The 21579-nt window shown below is 39.2% G+C and overlaps 2 protein-coding genes across 3 annotated transcripts in view; both read left to right on the forward strand.

Annotated features, from left to right (window-relative positions):
• The window catches only part of LOC120416772 (inositol-pentakisphosphate 2-kinase), a 321616-nt gene that overhangs the window by 4888 nt on the left and 295149 nt on the right, over positions 1-21579 (forward strand). The gene's annotated exons all lie outside the window — the stretch shown is intronic.
• LOC120423458 (protein BTG1) lies at positions 302-7021 on the forward strand. The gene has a single exon (XM_039587280.2). It carries the CDS (start codon positions 1056-1058, stop codon positions 1869-1871), a length of 816 nt encoding a protein of 271 aa, XP_039443214.1. The 5' UTR covers positions 302-1055; the 3' UTR covers positions 1872-7021.

The following is a 21579-nucleotide window of genomic DNA, read 5'->3' on the forward strand; positions in this document are numbered from 1 at the left end:
CCAGCCAGCCCAGCTGACGGCAATCGCGCTACGTCAACGCCGTCCAAAACTAGTTTTCCCACTATGCCGAGCACACTGTGCAATCCCTCGGCGCTACCAAGCGAGCCCCGCTCTTGGTAACCGATCTAGATCAGCTCGTTGCTTGCTGGTGTTGGTCTGTGCGGAAGCTCTACACACGCTAGCCGTGTCTGACACGCACACCAGCGAATTCGACGACTCATCGTCCGACCCGAGGTTAGCGAGCAGCTCGCCACGGTTTCCACTCGCATTCGAAGTTGAACCTCTGCCGTGTGATGAGCAGTTGAGAAGCGAGCGGAGACCGAGTCCGTCGTTTGAGAGTGAAAGACCACTGCACTGTTAGTGTGAGAACTTGAGTGTGTGTGTGTGCGAGAAAGAGTACGAACGCGTCCGCGAAGCAGAGAGAAAGAACGAGAGCTAGAGGTGTTTTGCAACCTAGCAGCAGCAGTAGGCCCCGACTGAAAAGGAAGGACAAGTGTGTGAACAGCCAGTCAGCCAGCCAGAGCCAGCCATCTTGGAAAAAAGTTGAAATTCAATTTTCGTTCCACTAATTTGCTAGTTTGTGCGCATTTTGTGATCCCTGCGTCGTCAGAAACGAAACCCCCTTGTGATTTTTGGAAGTAATTTAAGGTTTGCAACGCCAAGTTTGAAAATTTCGTGATACAACTACTTGGAGTTTTTTTTGCGACACAAGAAAAGATAGTGCCAGTGCTGAAACCTTTTTCTGGGAAGAAAAACCACCATCTTTGAGGTAGTGTGTCTGAAAAAGTGCAAATTTCGCGAAATTCAGACCATTTGTGTTGAGCAAACGTGTCGTGTCTCCGAGGGGTTTTGCAAAACGTTTTGTGGTGAATCGTGAAGTCGGCTCGAGCAAACCGAGCGAAGAGCCCCAGAAATATATCGCGCACAGCTAGGCCAAGAGTCGAGTGGCACCTTTTTCGGAACGAACCCGTTCAAAGTTTGATGTTGAAAAGTTGCCGAAGTTGCACCGTACGAAGAAGTCGCGATCTCGCCCGTCAGTCCGAAGCCTCGAGAAAATGAGAATAGAAGTCAATTCGGCCGCGGACTTTGTGATGAACTTGTTGCGAGTGAAAAAGGCAAATCCGCAACTGAGCGAGGGTCAACTGCAGCATTTCAAGGGTTCGCTGGAGCAGATTCTGACGCGTCACTTTGCCCGCCACTGGTATCCGGATGTGCCGACGAAGGGTTCCGGGTTCCGCTGCCTGCGCATCAACGGCAAGATGGATCCTATCATCGAGCGGGCGGGCCACGCCGCGGGGCTGAACACGGTCGCGCTGCGGAAGATGCTGCCGCTGGAGCTGACGATCTGGATCGATCCGGATGAGGTGTCGTACCGTATCGGCGAGAACGGTACCATCTGTGTGCTGTACGACCAACAGCAGAGCCGTGCCAGTCCCTCGTCGGATCTCGACTCGACGGGTAGCAGTAGCTGTGATGAGTTCATTATGGAGCGGGTCGGCCGAGTGGATCTGTCGATGTCGTCGTCCGATAGTGGCACTAGTGTTATGGTAGATTTTATGGAGTCCAATCCATCGAATACGCTGGTAACGCAGGGCAGCAAGCACAACAAGTACAACAACAGCAACAATCATCATAATAATCATCATTACGCGAAGCGTCATAACAACAGCGTTAGCTCGTCGTCTAGCGGACAAACTAGTCCTCCCCTGAGTCCCCCATTCAACGGCTACAACAACAACTACAACAACAATAGATATCAACACAACAACAACCAACACACCAACTACTACTCGCCATCGGTTCACCAGCAGCAGCAATACTTCCACTGGGACAACCAGTTCGTCAACAACAAAGTACGTACCCAATGCTAAATTCCACGTCGTCGTACACCTCGCCAAATCCACTCTCTCTCTCCCTGCCGAGACGCGTTATGATAACACAAAAACACCTTTAAAACGGTTAAATTAACCGAAAACTGTTCATATCAAGCGAGCGCGGGCTCTCGAAACGGTACCGCTGTACCCCCGATTTCCCAGCGCTCGTCGGCGCGAGAGGGAGTGGATTACGGTGAACGTGCAGTGCAGTCAGCAACACCACAACAACATCAGGCAGACAGGCAGAGAGGCGTGAGGAGGACACAACTTCGGAACCACAACCCACGACCCCCCAAATATGGTTAGACCATCAACCAGTGCGCGCGAGCGCTGTACTGTACTTTTAAGCTTAAGGTTGCATTTTTTTAACTGTTCGAAATCTACGACAAAACACACAGACACACTATATATGATAATACCGTATACATTTGTAACATCTCCCATTTGTGCGCGCGCGATATACGAGAATCAAACCGTAAACAAAAGTGTTGCTGAATTACTTATCTTTAAAAAAAAACATCATTCAATTACAAGAAAAAACCCTAAAATCAACGGATAACAATCATGGAAACAACCCCCCCATTGAAACGCAGAAAAAAATAACAAGAACACTGATACATTTGAACATGGAACCACGGCAAAACGAATAAATGGAAAACTGAAACAGGAATCTATATAAATATAATTATGGTAGAAATAACGCTTTAAAGCTGCGAGTCGTCGGCGAGAGCTGGTCGTCGCCGAAGGTCCGCACGCTGTTGCGTTTGACCTGAGCGAACGTCTCGACGGCAGAAGCAGAAAAAGAAACCCGACGACGACGAGCAGAAAGCTTTAAAGCAGGCTAAATTTAATATCATCAATCTCTCGTGTGAGGTATAGTAGGCAGTAACGAAACACAGAAAAAAGTTAAAAACCCCGAGCGGAGAAATTTTCGTAACAGATGAAACACAGAAAGTATAAATCGATGTGGTGTGTATGTGGCTCTTTTAGCTTGAGAGGTAGCTGGTAGTAGTGACGAGGTGTAGGTGGTTTGAAGGGACGTTCCACAAACGGACCCCTGGATGTAACATCGTGTGGTAGCACACAAAATGGTCGGCTTAGAACCCTCCGAGAGAGAGCGCGAGTGTGAGATTGGCAGCTCGGGAGCACAAGAAGAGATGCATTTACGGGTCTCCCCAGCTCCAGTAACATCGCGAGGTGTAATCACTGCGCGAATCTTTGTGTTATTTTCCGTCTGTTCCCCGTTCTGCTTCTGCCGAACGGCAGCTCTGCTGCCGTCGTGTATTATGCAACGGAAATCGGCTTCCCTTCTGCACACGCTGCTTCGCAACGGCTGGGCAGAACAACAACAACAACGCTGAACCTTTACGGATCACCTGTTGTGCGCTCGATACGCTCTATTGTTCGCGCTGGGTAGAAGGGGAGGCAGAATAGGGAACGGACGTGACAACACAAAGCGAACACCGGAGCGAACACCTTTCAAGCCGACCGACGAAGGGTAGAGAAGGAAGAACAACAAAAAAGTGTGAAGAAAGGCAAAGGGAAAAGACAAAAAGGTCAACCATTGACGACGATGGCGAACGAGAGGAGAACTAACCGACAAAAAGGATCGTGTGTACGGCAAGCCATAAATAGTGCCATCTGAAATGTTTGTGCGTGTGTGCTTGGGCCCGCATCCCGTTGGTCCCTCGATACCCTATAGGGCTATCGAGGACAGGGAACAGATGTGCGTGAAGCGAGGAAGGATACGACACGAAGAGTCGAGAGATGATAATGATCGCTCGCGAGCTATTAAGGAAAACTCGACTCAGCAGGCTTGGTAACCATCATCCATCACACAAGCGAGTCGAAAACTGGTTCCGTGCGGTAGTAGTGGTGAGAGCGCGCTCGCGCTCTCCTTCCCTTGTATTGGTGCGAACGTCACTGCTCTCGGCAGTGTACGTGAGCAAAATAAAGTAAAAAAAGACGAAAACGAGTCATTTGTTTTTGTCTAGCTTCTTCTTTATGTCTTGGTTTTGCGCTGACGTCGTGTACGACGTCGTCTTCTTGTGTGAGTCCGTGAGGCCCCATTCAATATACGGTCGCGATGTTTTTGTTCGTCGTAGCCCCCCTATGGGGGTGACTACGTGACGAGTTAAGTGTTTCTTCAAACTACCACCACGCACACTACTACCCACGGCTCTGTTCAAAACCAGTTTCTCGAGTACTACTCAGCCCAGACAGATGGGTTGTATAAGGCCCCTGCGTACGCTACGGCAACATGGCGTTACGAGCGCTGGCTTCTTCGTCGGCTTCTTCACGTGGTGGTTACCACCTCGAGGCAGTTAAGTAGTTACCTCGTGGAGAGAAAGGAAGTCGCGCTAGATGAGTCATCGCGCAGCGCTCTAAATGTCAAATCGAGCTTTCAAAACACGCACACACAGACATATTTTTTGGGTTAATTTTATGGCTTGCAGCGCGGTCCACGACGAGGAAGTAAAGAAGATCTAATAATAATTGTAAACAACACAAAGACCCACCGTCCAACAATAATCCTAGGGAATACGCTAGGGATTGCAAATCTACATGGAGAAGGGAAGAACCAAGGAAGAGGCAACCTAACGTAGAACAAATCCTATACATTATATGTATATTCCATAGTTTTTTTTTCTCTGTACTAAATCGTTGATAATCTTGCAGCATAGAGTTGTGGTTTAGGTTCTACTTCCTGTGTGTCCTGTCCCCGGGAACAACAATTTCGACCAATTTTTGGGGGTGCTTTCGCGGAATCCGTGTCCCGGAGAGCGAGTCCCTACTGCGAGTAAACGGTACAAAGTCACACAGCAGCAATCGACGAACCCCCCTGTTCTAGTAGCTTTACAAAACAAAACACAGAGCGCGCGCGTCTTCCGCGTTTGCACACACAAACGTCGTAGCATCAAAACCAACGATCTCTCTCTGGCAGGCAGGAAGACAGAAGCGAGCGGCTGCGAGAGCAATAGACGAACCAACATGGCGGACGCGGAATGAATGCGAACGACTCCAAGCGGTGCGTGATTTCCTAGTCTCGTGCGCGCGTCAGAATGGTTCTGACAGTTGCCCCCCTTGCGCCGTGTACGCCTTGGCGCTTCAAAACCATCAAGGCTGGCCATGGTAGAGGTGGGCAAACGTCAAATCGGACCATTCTGACACCTGCTCGAGGCGTTCTCCCCTGGGGGTTGCCCCCCTCCTCTAATCTTCGGTAGAAAGTTTGTAGAAATCACGGTGCAAACCAGTTTGCCCCGGGATGCAGTACCGCTGCACACAAACCGTCACCCCTCCGGGAGCCCCGTCACCACAAACATGACAGAACCAGTTTGGCGCTCCGTGTTTGTTTGTTTCGCCTGCAAGCTGCGGCTACCGCTTTAATTAACGAGGAAATGTTCGGAAATCGTGCACCGCTTTTCCGTTCGGATAGTTTGCGGCAAACCGCCATCCGCTACACACACACTCATGCAAAAGCGCGCTGGATTTATTGATTTCTCTAAGGCACGGGCCGCCGCCGCCGTCGCCATATTTGGGCCGGAATGGTGCGCCAGATAAACAATCGCAGATAGCGGTGAAATCAACCTTTCCCCACGGCTGTGAAAGCGCACGACGCTTTCCAGCGAGTGAAATGTCAGTCGCCATTGTTAGTGGGTGAGCCCGGTTTGGCAAACCCTTTGACCTCTTGACATTTTCATCTCGGTTTGGCAGTGTGGCCAAACAATTCGCCGCCGAATCGAGGTCGCGCATCTAGTTATCTATGCACGAACTACCGCCCGGTCTATTGTTGGTGTGTCATCTCATGGCCTCCTACTCCGATTTGGGACGACTTCAAATCCTTCAATGTGCTTCGCGAACCAGAAGCCGTACGAATTATAATTTCAAATTACACTTTTTTGTCGCTGCTTTGCAGCGCGCGCGTCCAAAATGGCCGCTCGACTATTTGCAGCTGTCACTCGTTGCGTGAGTGCAGTTTTTTTTCTCGCAATTAGGCGCTATCTGCCTGATGTTCTTCAACGATGATGGCGCTGAACAACCGTTCAGAGTTATCTCCCTCGAATAAAATATTCAATGTCAGCGCGCGTATTTCAAGGTTTTCAACGATATTCCGCCTGGCAACCACAACAAAAAACCGATGTGCGTTGTTTCACACCAAATTTTACAACCTGAAGGTGACGTGTTTGGAATACGTCACCGTTTGCTGAACTCTTCCGCGCGCGTGTATGCGAATCTAGTTGGCCGAGCGACTTACGTCAATGTCGACTCGACATTCTTGACAGCCCTAGTTCGCGTGAGAGTGTGCGCGCGTCAATTATCGCAAAACCGTGAGAATGTGAAATTCTTGCTCGCGATTGTTATCAGCGCGATCGGACTTTTGCTTTCGATTGTGCCGGAAACCGCGATAATTAGACGCAATTACACACACTCCATTAGCTGGGCGCCATCTTGAATTTCGCGGCGAGCATGTGTGTGTGTGAGCTAGAATGGGGAAACCGGGAATTGCGTCGTAGCCGACTTTGATGCGCAATAGAAGAGTTGGAGAAATCCAGCGTGCGAGCGAGCGCGGATAATCGACGTAATCGAAGCCGTCCAAAGTCAGCTCAATGTCAGTGCGTCAAAGTCGACCGCTCTCGTCGACCTGCCTCCAGGAAAAACAAAACACTCTAGACATGTATAATATTCTGAACCTGTGATGACTTTCTTTATATATTTTTTTTGTTATTTTTGTAGAAATGATACGCTAAAGTAGGTTACTTGTGAATTTTCATTGTAAATAGCAATTCTTTCTAATTCGATTTTGAACCAAACTCAAGAAAAGCTTGAACCATTCTACTTAAAACCTTTGGTTGCGCCCTTTTCTTAGGTGGAATTGTATATTTTTCGTATAATTGCAAAAATAACTTAATTGGCTGACTTTGTACCGTTACTGTGTGTGCGAGAGAGAGAGAGCGTAAGCGTGACAGATAATGAGAGAGGGACACGACCCGTTCGGCGAAAGCACCAACACATGATGATGAATAGCGTGACCATTGTTTCGTCTGTGAATCAAAAGAAAGGTAGCTTTAAGTTTTTATAGGTTTATATTAGGTATGTAAATGTTTTGCAAAACAATAACTGAGAACAGTGGAATATGTAACAAAAGAGAGTACACAAACAACATCCCCAAAACTTGAAGTAATACACACAAAAAATTCGTTAATTTACTAACGACTGCCATTTTAAGCATAGTGTGCAAACTATTTAGTCCACCCGCGCTGAACCCGGCTGGGAACACTGGACAACTAGAGAGAGCAAGCGAGAGATCGAGCGAGCGAGTTATACATTCGACGAACGAATTTTAAAAACCCTGTTTTTTACGTTTTTGTACATATACTGACATTTTTGCGATTGTCACAAAATAAAAACAAACGCGCGTGTCTTCACCGAACATCAACAACATTTGGCGCACCTCCCACAGAGGCCCATCTATCGGAAAATTTTCCCTAAAAAAAACAAAATAATAACAAACCCAAGCGGGAAGCCCACCGTGTCCTGCGTGTTTTTTGTTGAAAAGTTTTCTAAACATAAGTTTTTTCCTAACAAAACAAAAATAACACAAGCCAACAACAAAAATATTCGAAACTGTGATGCAACACACGCTCCGTGCCGTCACTCATCCAAGCAACAACCCCTTTTTTCGAGAGAGTAGAGAAAATGCTGCGCAAAACTGCGCCGCCATCTTGGATTTTGGCAGACGCAGTGCGTGCGTCAATTTGCGTGTGTCAATTTGCGTTGACACGCAGCTTCAGAAATATGCTAAATTTGGGTGCAGGACGCGATACTTTTTGTGCTCGTGACTCCTGCGCAAAATTAATTTGGGAAATATTTTTGATTTTGCTGAAGTTTCAACGACTTTTTAGCAGAATCTGATTTGTTTTTTTTGAACCACAACTTTCTAGCGGGATTTCAAGTAAAATCCTCAATTTTTTTTTCAATAATATTTTTATTTACATTTCCGACAATACTTTTAACAGTGTAGCGAGCGTTTGACAGCTCGTTGCACGTTGATGGGGGGTTACTCACTTGTGGAGTATTCGCCCAATTTTTTATTGCGATTTTCGAGTAGTTCATGCAACTTTACGTTCAAACACGATTCAAACCTGTTACGACGCGTTCGGAACTCGTGCAGATTATGCTGCTGGATGGTGATGCGCGTTTGGGCGTACCTTTTCTGGCGAATTTGAGCTCCAAATTCAAAAGGATTACGAAGGAGAGTAGAGGAGAGGAACGTGAATTTAACTGTGATTTTTCGTTAAGGTGACATGTTGGCACAAGTGTGTGTGGGTTACCTTAAGATCGAACGACCTGTAGATTTTCCTTTGTATAGTTTTTTGGAAACAATTCGGGGAAGTGTTACTTTGTAATTTAAAACAAAAAATCATAATTTCTCTCTAAGGGAAAACAAGCAAGGACTGACTGTTAGCGAGGAACCATGGGGTGCAACCGATTCACACAGACGAATATAGGATACAAATAGGCACACACACACTGATACACAAAAAAAACGTAGGTGATAGGATCTCTATTTAGGAAACCACAGAAAGATACGATATTTTGAGGTGTGTGGAGAATATTTTCCGGTACCTGGGCTATGATGCGTGAACGTGATTTAGCTGCTAGGAACTCTGCCCCATCTGTGATCCGAGGGCGGGGAGATCTGGCAAGAAGTAATAAGAAACACAAAAATAAAAAAAACGTGATATCTGAAAGTCATACTTATTAGTTTAAGGTCTCTTTGTACAAGTCCGTACGAGCCAGAACAAGAAGCGAGAACATGAGAAAACGATTTATGTATACAAAACTTTGGACGAACTCTGTGTATCGTGCAAAAAAACAAGTCAATCGTGTTGATTTAACAACGCCAACCACCACCACAACTATATAAATTTACACACACACATGGCAACAACAACAACCCCCTGAAAAGTCTGAAAAAGTTAGGTTATTTTGTTCGTTTTTTCATGAAATAGATCGGGCGAAGAGAAGGAGAAAAAGAGAGAGGAGTATAGTAATTTGTTGTGATTAATAAAATAACTGATTAGTAGAAAATGATGACTCACGGACGCTTAATGGAATATATTTGAATGTGATAATATATATTTTTATATATTTGGAAAAACCAGAAAAACAAAACAAAACAAACTCTAAGAACATGAAGTAACGGTTACGAAACATATGAAACACAACAGTGCTAAATTTTAGGACGAAAACCTGTACAATAATGTTAGCGAAACAAAGATGACACTCGTAGATGTTTATATACAAACAAACAAACAAAAGGATCCAACGCAGAACATCATACGTTACAAAATTAAGAAACTAACCTGGACTATACAACAAGAGCAAACATCCCATAGTAGAAGCAAACAGCAAAACAAAATAGAAGGTTAAAAACAACACCCTGCTCCATTTTGCCGAAAATGGAACTACATCCAAAATGTGATCGTTTAGTAATGAGAGAGAGAGAGCGAAACAAAGAGATATCAGAAGCTACTTTTTATATAGAGCGCAAAGAAAGAGAGAACAAAACTATTTATAAAAAAATACTATCACATTCATTGATATTTTTAACCAGTAATCATTTTTTAAATAAAGAAAAATATAAAAATAAAACCAAAGCAAAGCAAAAAAAAAGTATCAAAAAAATATCACAGTTTTCAGTGCAAGAGGAACCCGCTTTCATTTGTCTTTACCCACACTAGTGCAGTCTTGGTCGGTTGTCAACTTTTTCTTCTTTTTCCTCTTCAAAAAACTCCCTCTCGAAGCTTGATTTTAAGCTAAAACCCCCCGTCGAGCCATAATGCCAAAATCGTGACAGTCGTGATGCTGCGCGAGAGAAAATCAATTTAGCGTGCACGCCGCGCCATCTTTGTTTTCTCTTGGTGCACCTCTCTCCGTCGATTTCGGTAAACAATGGCGAGATTTGGTCTGGTCTGGTCGATTTGTGATCACCCTCGTTGCTTTGTTCTCCGATTTCCAGCTGTCACTGTTTCTGCCACTGCGAAACTGGACTCCTTTTTCAAGTGTGCGACCTCGCGGGGTCACCCCTTAATTTTGCATTGTTGTGCACCCAACCCTCGAAATAAATCTCCGATTTGTTGTAGAGTTGTTAGTCGTTTTGAAGTCGGTTCGTGCTACACCCTCATCGGAAGTGAGTCTGAATTCGTCGAAATTGGATTTGATTTGAAACGAGTTTGGAGGCAAATGTCAGATTTTGGGTAATTTCACGCGAGGTTTAAATAATTTTGAGTAAAATCAACCCAAATCTGACATTTGACTCAAAAAATCATTTCGAAAATTAATTTCGACGAAATTTGAGTTACTTTAAATGAGTGTGTAGCTGTCAGTTTTAACCCAACTTTGCATGGTTTCCGTTTTCGAGTGCGCGTACGTGCTAGTCAAACTGTAGGATAACAAATTTAAAAAAAAACAACTCTTGAATGCGAGAATAGTTCCTAGAAGGTGCCGGAGCGAGGTCGAGCCTAAAGTCCAGACAAAAAAACGTTCTTTTGTGATATTCTGTCAACCGGGCGAACACACACACACTGGGTAAAGACAAATGAAAAACAGTTCACAGAAGATCATCTTGCGACAAGTGAGGAAGCAATGTTTGCTCTTATTTTTGTTGAGACACTTTCGAGGAGAGGTGAACTATTTAGGAGTACGGATAAAAGTCTATTCACAATCCAAAACAGATGAACGGACGAATTTTTGAGCAAGTTCTTGACGGTGAGAGGGTCCTTATATCTCTTCATACCAAACAATAAAACAAAAATAAATAACATCCCTATTATATTCATAAAACAAATAAAAACCCTCACAAAAACTTCTAACACTAAACTTCACACCCACCCCCCACCCCACCAAACACCCAAAAAACCTTATTCCATCACTATACTATCACTAACTCTCATCTCCTTATACTTCCCAACCACATACAATACTCCCCCCTCCCAATCCTTATACCACATCTAAAAAAACCTCACCAACATAAACAAATATTATTACCATCAAACCACTACCTCTCTTTACTTACCAATCTATCCCCCTACATCACCATCCCCTAAACTCTCACTCCCACATCATAAACAACTACCCTAAATAACACACAAAAATCATACAAAATAAATAAAAAAAAAAATCCATCCACCAATATATCTCCCAAAATCCAACTCCTAAAACCCAAAAATTCCCTCCACCCAAAATATAACAAAATAACAAGCCCAAATATATAAATAAAACCCCACAAAATACCAAAAACATCCCAAATATAAAATATCATCACTTAACCTCTACCACACCTAATATAACTCCTTTATATATATCCACCAAAATTCATACACCACTATACATACCACCCCCCAACCTCCCAAAATCCATAAAAAATCTATATCCAACCCTCTATTCCCCCATCTACTAAAAACACCCTCCCACTCCCCCCCCCTCACACCAAAAATTCATACCCTACTCAACCCCCCCACCATAACACTACTCCCAATCTCTCCAACACCTTCTATCCTATCTACAAATCAACACCCCCCACACACAACACCCCCCACCCACTAACTATCCAACTTAATTCATCTCAACCCAAATATAATTCCCCTAAATCTACCCCACCTTTTCCTCTCCAATCCATCTATATAAACACCCCATTCATCCCACAAAATCTTCCCACAAAACCCCAAACCTCCTTCTAACTACTCCTCTCCATAAAAATTTAATAAAATCACTCCCCTTTTGAACAATTTCTCTTTTCTCCCTTAATATACATTTATTTCACCTAAAACTCCACAAAAATTTCTCCCAAATTAACAATTTATTACCCATTTAATACTACCCATTATTCACTCATCTACTCATTCTCATACACTTTTTCCCTATTCCTAGTCGTGTTTTGGACGGTTCGATCAGAATACTGTAATAACGATGAATAATAACAAGAAGGCAAAAAGATAACAAACAACACATTCACGCATACAAATGACAGCTTATGAAACGTATGAAGCGACTGAATCAGAGAGCTTTGAAAGTTTAGGATTTTTACGACAAAAATATGGGAGAGATTAACGAGTGAGTGAGGCTTTGCTTGACAGGATATCTGTGTTTTGGATTAGGAATACGCTTTTGAGACGGAATGTGTGCGTGTGAGAGAAAAGCAGGCATTTGTTTTACTTCATCCTATAAGTTTAAAAGAGAAATAGTTGACAAAATAACTGGAGAAAAGAGAAATAGGAGAACAAAAGAGCACATTTTAATTTTATGTCACTGGGATGAAAAAAATCCAGCAAACAACAACAACAACAAAAAGGCAAATAAGAAAATGCAGACTCCGAATGTACAAATTTTATTGCTATTTTAAACGAAGTGAATGGAATATAAACCAACCCTTGAAAGAAACAAAGTGGAATCATGATTCTCATCAAAATTAAGTAAACACACAAAACAAACAAAAACACACTGACACGAAACTGAATACTAATTAAGCGAAACTATGAAAAACTGTGATTTAGTGGAAAAGAATACGAATATTTATATTACAACCGGGGCGAGAACAAGAAACACACGTCAAACTCGAGTAATTCGGTTGAAAAGTATAAACAAAAACAAGAAGAAAAAAATTGCTATTGGTTTTTTCTTGAAAAACGCATTATTTTATTAAGCAACAACAAATGTTAAAACAAAGCAGACAAGTAACAGCTAAACACACAACATTAACAAACTGTGAACACACGTAACTTTTAAGGGAGATGCAAAGAAGAAGAAGAAGGCACGCTATAAATAACAAACTGTGCGCGATACAAAACAAAAAAAAAAAACAAAATCACGTGTAAATATTACAAATTACAAAAATGTTACATATGTGTATAGAGATGTAAAGAAAAACAACATACACTCAAAGCAAAACAAAAAATCACACATCCATACAAAAACACACACACACACGCAAACCAACAAAACCCCATCGACCTGTTTTTTTGACGCGAAAGTTCCGGCTTTGGGCCCACCGTGCAGCGGCCACGTTTTCGCTGGTTCGCACCCAACTGTCACAGGGCCGGAGCTTTCTGTCAGAAAAAAAAATGAAAAAAAAAACAAAATCAAGTGCGTGAGAGGGTGAGCAACAATAAAAAATGGAAAAGATGCAGTATTTTTTTGTAATAAAAAAAAGCAAGTGAAAAATAAAAAATGAACTGAAAATTGTACAAAAAAGAGGAAAAATTTTATAAGAAAATAAAAACCGCAAGCGAAAAAATAAAAGTTATCAAAAAACTGTTGTTGAAGCATTTATATACGTAATGTAAATTTATAGAAACTATAGTTTTTATTATTTAAAAACAACAAACTGCAGCGCGGCATGAACAAAAGCTGCCGCCAAAAGGCTGCTGCAAAGTATAATCTTTATGTAAAAAAAAAAAACAATATAGATGCAACACAAACACAAAAAAGCTATCAAACAAGAGCGTCATGCAAAGGAGAGAAAAAAAAGCTCCGTGTATATGTATAATGTAAATTTTTCGCGGATAAGAGGGTTTATGTAGATTGTTTCATTATTATTTCTTATTTATTTTCTTGATTTCGAAAGAAACCAAATTGCTGTGTATGGAACCCATTAATTGCAATGCAAATGACTCTTCACGGCAACACACACACACAGAAGCGAAACGCGAAAACAACAGCGCACTCTTCGCAAAAGTTATCACACACACACGTACACGCAAAAACGAACGAAAAAAACGATCAAGAGTTTCGCCGTCACACTCACACTCTTATTGATGAGCCATTGTACCAAAGATCCGTACTCGCGATTTACACACACACGTGTGTGTGTGCGAATTGTTTGGGCAATCAATTTGAGTGGAGGAGACGCGTCGCATCACAGAGACCATCACTTTGTTGAGGGAGGAAACAATGAAAATTGCACACACTCACACACACAGACGCTTAAAGATGCATTAATTAAACATGGAAGCAAAAATTGAAGAAAAACGAAACGAAAGGCAACATTCATTCGATTCGTACAGTAGTAGTGCATTAACTCGCCTAACGAGAGGAGTTTCGTCTTTGTTTGTAACTCTGAAACAAGTGTAAAAAATTTCCAATGAAATCAGATAAAGCCACAGTAAAACGTAAATTGAAGAAATTTAATACCCGATACCCCATTGTTTAGATGTGACCTACTATTCTACCTTAACAAAACAAAAACAAGTAAATACACAGCGAAAGGTGACGCTGAGCAACACACGTTAAATGGAAATAATAAAATGTCAATACACTTTTAAAAGTAAGCTGCGAAGCAACCATAAAACGCAAACATTTCACTGCAAAAGCACTTTTACGTACATGCTAGTTGTAGACTAACATTTTCATCTTTTGCGACACATCCGAAAAAAAAACATTGTAAATTGAACCAACCTTTGCAAGTCAGTGTTAAATGAGGCAAATTTAGAACGTCATTATTTGCAAAACTAAAAAATGTAAATACAAACAAATACACAAAAATAATCTCACCTTTCAGTAGTAGACACCTTGGATGGACCCCCGTTGTTAATGTGCAAAATTACACTGTTTTTTCAACTTTTACCCACTTTTCCCGCTCCAAAACATTTCACCCGAATGTCGTTTTTCGTTTCGTGTATTTTTAAACCTTTGGTGTTTCGTTTTTCCCGGATAATTTTCCTTGCTTCCTTCCGTCCCGTTCGGACGACATTTCATCCTGACTGATGCACCCACGGCCAGTTTGGCGCGCTTTCCCAAGCACACCCCACAAACGACTACTCTTTGTTTGATTTGTTCTGTTTTTCTCCAACGAATTAGACGTTAAACTTAAACAAAAATGGCTGAACTTTTCCTTTTTGAATTTTTCGATTTGCCGTCGAGAAAGCTGCTAAAAAGAGTAAAAGTGTCACACGAAACAAATGTGTTTTTTTTTCTCATTGATAATCGAAGCAAAAGAAGAAGACGAAGCAGAGGTAGTGTGAAGAGAGAGAGACAAGAAGCATCCGCAAACACAAACATACCCTAGCACTCATATTTGTGTACTGTCGAAAATTTTGCAAAGAAAATGTTCTTTTTGAAATACATACAGAACTCAACACACAGTAATAGCAAAACCCCCGTAAAGTAACCATCTTTAAAAACAACCCGATAATGAGCATTTTATTGCTCTCATTTCATTACAAAGTACATACCAACACACGTGTAGGAACAATGTATCGACAGAACATCAAGAAAACCCCCATTGCATTGTTTGTTCCGTAGGTGTATTTGTAACACTTTTTTCGAATAAACCGCACTCTCACAAACACACTCATTCAAGCAAGTGCGTGTGAGAAAACAATGAAGGTCATACCCCTACATAACTCATCCCCATACAAAAAAAAAGAAACAAATCATTATGGTTTAAAAAAAATAGTGCGCAAGCATGATGCTTTTTGTTGTTTTCTATTAAAAAGGCACGACGACCAACAACCTGCGAAAAAAAAAAAGAAAAATGAAAAAAGAACAGCCAGCTAACACCATCAAAGCTGAGAAGTGCCGAACAAAAAATAACTAAAAGAAAGGCATATTTCTGATGTTTGATTTTCTTCTTTATTTAATTTGAGTTAAAATTAGATTTTCATTTTTGAAGAAAATACATGCATACAATAAAACATCTTTTTTTTTACAATATAAACGATACGAGAGGAATGAAGAGAAGAAGAAGAAAAAACAACAATACACTAAATTATAAGATTTGCAAACAACAAGTGAAAATAGTTTTTTTTAATTCTTTTTTTCTTTTTTATTAGCCCTTAGTTTTTAATGGTAACAATTAATAAATGAGAAAAAAATTCAACTACATGCATACTGAATATACTATATATAGATATATGAATATATAAATGATATAAAATTAAAATTACTTGTACAGAGATTATTGATAAAAAGATGAAAAAACATTTGAAAATAATTAAAAGTATATATATTGATAGTAATAAAACAGCAAACATTTGATGAAAAAATTAAACCTTCCGACTTCTCCATTTGAATCTAACGTCCATCTTCCGATGACAATTCCTTGTTCTTGTTAGTCAGTTGACTATTTTCCGCCGTTATTTGATGCTGTGTTTTTTGTGTTGCTGTTGAAAAATGTTGAAATAAGGATTTTAACATGGTAAGTACGTCGATAATGTGTATTTAATTGAATTTCATGATTACAAAAAAAGCAAATCAGAGTAAATCTTAACGTTTTCAATTATTAAATTTTTATTATTATGGATCCGAATTGATTCGTTTTTTTTTTGTTTTTTTTTTTTAATTTGGGAAGTTAATGCGTTATGCAATTTTTTTTTCCAAGCAAGTCTCCATACAATTTTGGGGGCTGGTCATACAAAAATAGTCATGTAAATAATCGAAAATCTGTATCTTGAGCAGGGGAAGGCCGATTTGGTGTCTTCGGCAAAGTTGTAGGACAAGGACATTGTCAATTTAATTTCGAGTTATACACAGCAAAAAATCCGATAGTAAAATCGCATGCAAAAGCATGCACATCACCTTTGTGAACAAAAGCATGTTATATTGTATGAGAAAACGTGTACACAAAAAGCATGTACCGAAGAAAAAAAAATTAGGTCTGCTCACCCCAAAAATAACATCAATCCGGCAAGAATCATATTCAGATTACGAAGTCACCGCCCCAACCCTCTCGGCTATCTCGCCGCTATGTACATACCTGGATTTTCCCGATGTACCTGTAGGTTCCCCATATATTGTATGCAGTTGACAGAGTATACAACGTGCGGAAAACCTACTGTTACATTGGCATTGATCCGACCATTTTCACAGCGGCGAGATAGCCGAGCGGGTTGGGGCGCGGACTTGGTAATCTGAAAATGACTCTCGGATTGATGTTATTTTTGAGGTGAGCAGACCTGATTTTTTTTCTTCGGTACATGGTTTTTGAGTACACGTTTTCTCATACAATATTACATGCTTTTGCTCACAAAGGTGATGTGCATGCTTTTGCATGTGATTTTACACAGATTTTTTTTACTGTGTATGTATTTTAAAAAACAATTCAAATTAATATTGCTAAAAAATAACTTTTTTTTTACAAAATTTAAATTCACATAAAAAAACGTTACTTAATCCACCGGAAGGTGGTTGCTGCCTTCCTCCTAAAAGCCTTGCAACCACACACTACGAAAGCTTTGGCTAACGCTTACTTAGTAAAGACACTATACATCTGAGTGCTGCCATCTAGGTATGATAAATTTATTGAACCATTTGAAAGCACTGCAGTGTTTGTGTGCGTGCACTGAGCGTAAAGTTCCGACAGCTATCCGCCGGAGCTTTCAAATTATGTAAATAATGACCCTTTTTAGTATCAACCAAAACAGTTTTTCGAACATATCTTTTAAAGTACTGCACCAAGCCGGATGAAATTTAAAAAAGACTTAAAGAACCTGAAGGCAAATCCAAAAACATAGATCCGGACAAAATCGGTCGAGCCAGTTCCGAGAAAAGTGAGTGAGAAAAAAAATTCTACGTCCATCCACACGCACAGACATTTGCTCAGAATTTGATTCTGAGTCGATATGTATACGTAAAGGTATATCTGGGAGGCTTATTTAAAAAGTTCAATTTTTGAGTGATTTTATAGCCTTGCCTCAGTGAGGTGAGGAAGGCAAAAATTCGAAACACTAAAAAATTATATTTTAATGAATTTAACGATACTCAAAAAAATAAAGAAGCTTGATTGTTAAAATGTATTTAAATAGGGTTTTGTAATATTTCTTGATTATAAAAAAAATTGGGCCTTGCTCTGAGCCGAGGTACACAAATTTAATTAAAAATTTTACTAGCATTATGACTGTTCAGAAAAAAAATACACGGAAAAAGATTTTTTAATTTTCCCTTTTTTACTAAAAGTTGAATTCCTAAATCAGGTATTAAAAAAACGTTTTAGTTGACCAAATAAGGCATCTTTTACGTTTGAGTTGATAGGATGGTGCAAAATCTGGCACAATTGTTTTTAAAAATATCAAACATATGGCCAAAACAAATAAAAAAAAAAATCAGATGCGAAATCAAATTTGCAACCGAAATTGACTAGTCATATTTTTAATTAATAAAGTACACTATAGGATTTTTTTGGTGAACATTTTTTGAAAAGCTTTTTCAAAAAGCTAAAATAATTTGCTAAAAAATTTCTTTTCTGATTTGATTGGGTTTTTGTTCCTAGTCTCTTAATTAAAAAAAAAAAATGAAAAGTGAGATTTTTTCCGTGTCACCTTATAAGCCCTCATTCCAGTGATTGTTGGCTCGAATTTATTTCAAGATTTTTGTCACTGGAATTATTGAACTAACTACAAAGTAAAAAAATTGTATATTTTGAAGATGTCATATTGGAATGTTGAATATTACCAATTTTATGATGTAATTTTACATCAATCTAGAAAAAGAAAAAGTTACGTTACACCAAAACAGTGGCAAATTTACACATTTTTAGAGGTAAAAATACATTATTTTTCCCGTCTATTTTTAAAACTATCGGTTAGATTTTAAATAAAACTATTGTGTTTTTTTAGCTTTTTTAAATAAACATAATTTAATAATTTTATTGTTATTACAATCAAGCCTCAGATAAAAAAAAAACTAAGTAAGTGTTTTTAGCTCTTATGTTTTTTTAAACTTTTATTATCAAACCAATTGTTTCCGAATTTTCGCCAGTTCTAGTCTTAATATCTTTAAATGTTCCTTATAATTTACTAATTCATAGGAATTGACTCTTTTTAAACAAATTATTCTTGTTGAATATTGAGAAAAAAATATTTCAACAGTATCAACTTAAAATAATCTTTATAAGCTGTATTTTTGAAAAATCCTTTTGTAGGGTGTAGGGAATGAATTAAGATAAGATATCGATATTTTCTGTGATTTTAAAGATATTAAAATGTTTCCATCAAAAATGCCGGTATACCAGACACTAGATTTTGATCTGCGTGTTTTTTTTAGGTTCAAAAAGCAAAATCAAATCAAACTGAAATATCAAATTTTTGTTGTCTCAACAATAATTTAAAAGAATAGAAAAAAAACAATTAATTTATCAAGGACACACAAATGATAAAAAGCCAACAAAACTGTTTGGACTTAAAATTTAAACCGTAAGGTTCAACATTTTCTTAAATTAATCCTCTTAATTTTTTTAATTTCTATGAAACTTTTCCCATACATTTCCATTGTTGGTTTTTCCATACAATTTAACTATGACATTTTTAATCGAATTTGTTAGTATTTTTTAGAAATATGTTTGGATTTTGTCATTTGATTCATTGGATTTCCGAAAAACATACTATTTTTTTTTACTATTTTTTAACGAATTACTTTGATATTTTCGTTTTGAAGCAATTAAAAAAAAAACTGTGGTTTTAAATAACAAACACATTAAATAAATGTTTAATTTATATAAGGGTAAAATTTATTATAATTTTTCACTTAAGGCCGTTGCAAATATTTTTCAAAGTTTATGTCGCCCCCCCCCCCCCCCCCCTTCAAAATTGGTCTGAAAAATCAGGGGGCAAAAAAAATATTTTTCCATAAAACTTCAAAATTTTCATGAAAATAGAAGTCGAATCAACTGAAAACATTCTAAAATGCATTTTTCTGCATTGATAGTAATATTTAGCATGTTTGGGCTTGTTTGAAAATGTTTTGAATTATTATAAAATTAAAATATACAGCACAGCAAAAAAAATATTTTTCGCAAAAAATAAAATGTTCGTCAATACTTGGATATTTTGGAAATAAATGATGGCAAAACAACTGGACAGGTGTATAATGCATTTTTAAACACTTTTTTCATTAAAATATTGAAACCATTGCTCGTAATTTCAATTTGTATACTTTTTTTTATTTTTTTGCCCCCCCCCTTGACTTTGGTCAGAGTCGAGGGACATAAACTTCAAAAAATATTTGCAACGGCCTAACTAACGTGGAAAATTGGCAACTTTTTTTTTTATTTCACTCATTTTTTGATGTACAAACAGAACAGAAAAACATTTTTCTGACAAAAAGTTCCATTCCCTGATACAATTCACCATGTTTTTTGACTGTAATTCTTTTGTATTGAGTAATCAAAAAGGGTTCAAAATGTATTTTTGATTGATTTTTTTCCATCAAAAAGTTTGTAAGTTAAAATGTCTGCTTTTTTATTTAATTTTTTGAGCCAGTATAAATTTTGTGTTTTGTTCCTTTTTGCGATTTTATCGAAATTAGTTCAAGCCCATTCTTGACTGGATTTTTTGATCGACGGTTGGATAAATGATAGATCTACTAAAATATTTTTGCCATAACCATCCAAATACTTTATTTTATGACAAATTTGTGAAAGTATAAAGAAATCAATTTAAAGCACTTTTTCTGCTCATTTTTTGAAAATTGGAATGACGTTTGATTTTGTTTGTATTTGAACCTTCTGCCTATGGCCTTAGGTCAAGACAGTGAGCAAGAGAGTGACTCTCTTTTCTTCGAAGTTCTTTCCGTTTCACCAATTTTAATTCCGTCAGCTCCAGCTTGCTCTTGCTCCGGAGAAAATAGATGCTGCTTTTCAAACCTATTATCAACAAATCAAATACAAATATTGTACAAAAAACATTGATGTCTAATTGAAAAAAAAGTTCAGTTTCCTCCAATTTGAATCTTCAACTTCCTAATTAATTCAAGATTAATCTCTACAACTGGGTCCTAAATCTCACACAAACCGAACCTCCCAACCAGGGAAGATTTATCGCCAACATTCGGCACTGCAAATCTCCACTCCACGCTCACTTTTGCCCTCAAATTTCTACTCCCAAAACAATGGAACGTGGGGCTGCTGCTGCTCACCGGTGCAGAGTTCCATCCAGGGTCTACCAGCGCCAACACGGTCCTTCAGCAGTCAGTCTCTATGGGCCCCCGATCTAGATTGCGCCGCGCGCGCGCGACTTTCACGGTTTGAACGTTTCTCTGTTGTATTTTAGCTCTGTTTTTTTGCATGCTGTTTTGTTCGCTCCGTTGTTTCCATTTCAATGTGCAATTTTTCCTTTCCTGCCACCGTGTGATATACCTGGTAGTACCTACCTGAAGTGGAGTTTACAACAGTGCCGATTTTTGCCTCACCCATCAGGTTGGAAGTGGAGTGTATCGCTTTTTTTTTGTTCGGCTTCTGAACAGCGCTTTTACTACCTCTTCCTCTATAGACCGTACCCGTTGAACGATAGGGGGAAATTGCAAAAAAGCAATAAAAAATAAAACTAACCTAAAAAAAGCGAGTGTTGTAAACCTTAATTTCAAATACAGTTTAGATCCACTAAACTTCCGTTGAGGTTTGTTTTCAAATAAATGAGACATTTGACATGTTAAACAAAGAATTTTAGAGAGTTTCATTTTAACAGGAAAAGTCTGCACATCATAATAATCACACTTTTATCTTCAAAATTGTAAAAAAATAGAAGTTTCTTCTACATTTGAAATATTTTTTTTTATTTACAATAAAATGAAAATTTGGTATTCGGACCGGCCCGTGGCTTAATGGCTACGGCTCCCGCCTCATAAGCGGAAGGTTCAGGGTTCGATTCCCGACCGGTCTTCTTGAAATTTTTCGACTGATTGAACTTTGAATATGAACAAAAAACACATAGAA

This window comes from Culex pipiens, chromosome 2, assembly GCF_016801865.2.
Source record: "Culex pipiens pallens isolate TS chromosome 2, TS_CPP_V2, whole genome shotgun sequence".
Taxonomy (NCBI): domain Eukaryota; kingdom Metazoa; phylum Arthropoda; class Insecta; order Diptera; family Culicidae; genus Culex; species Culex pipiens.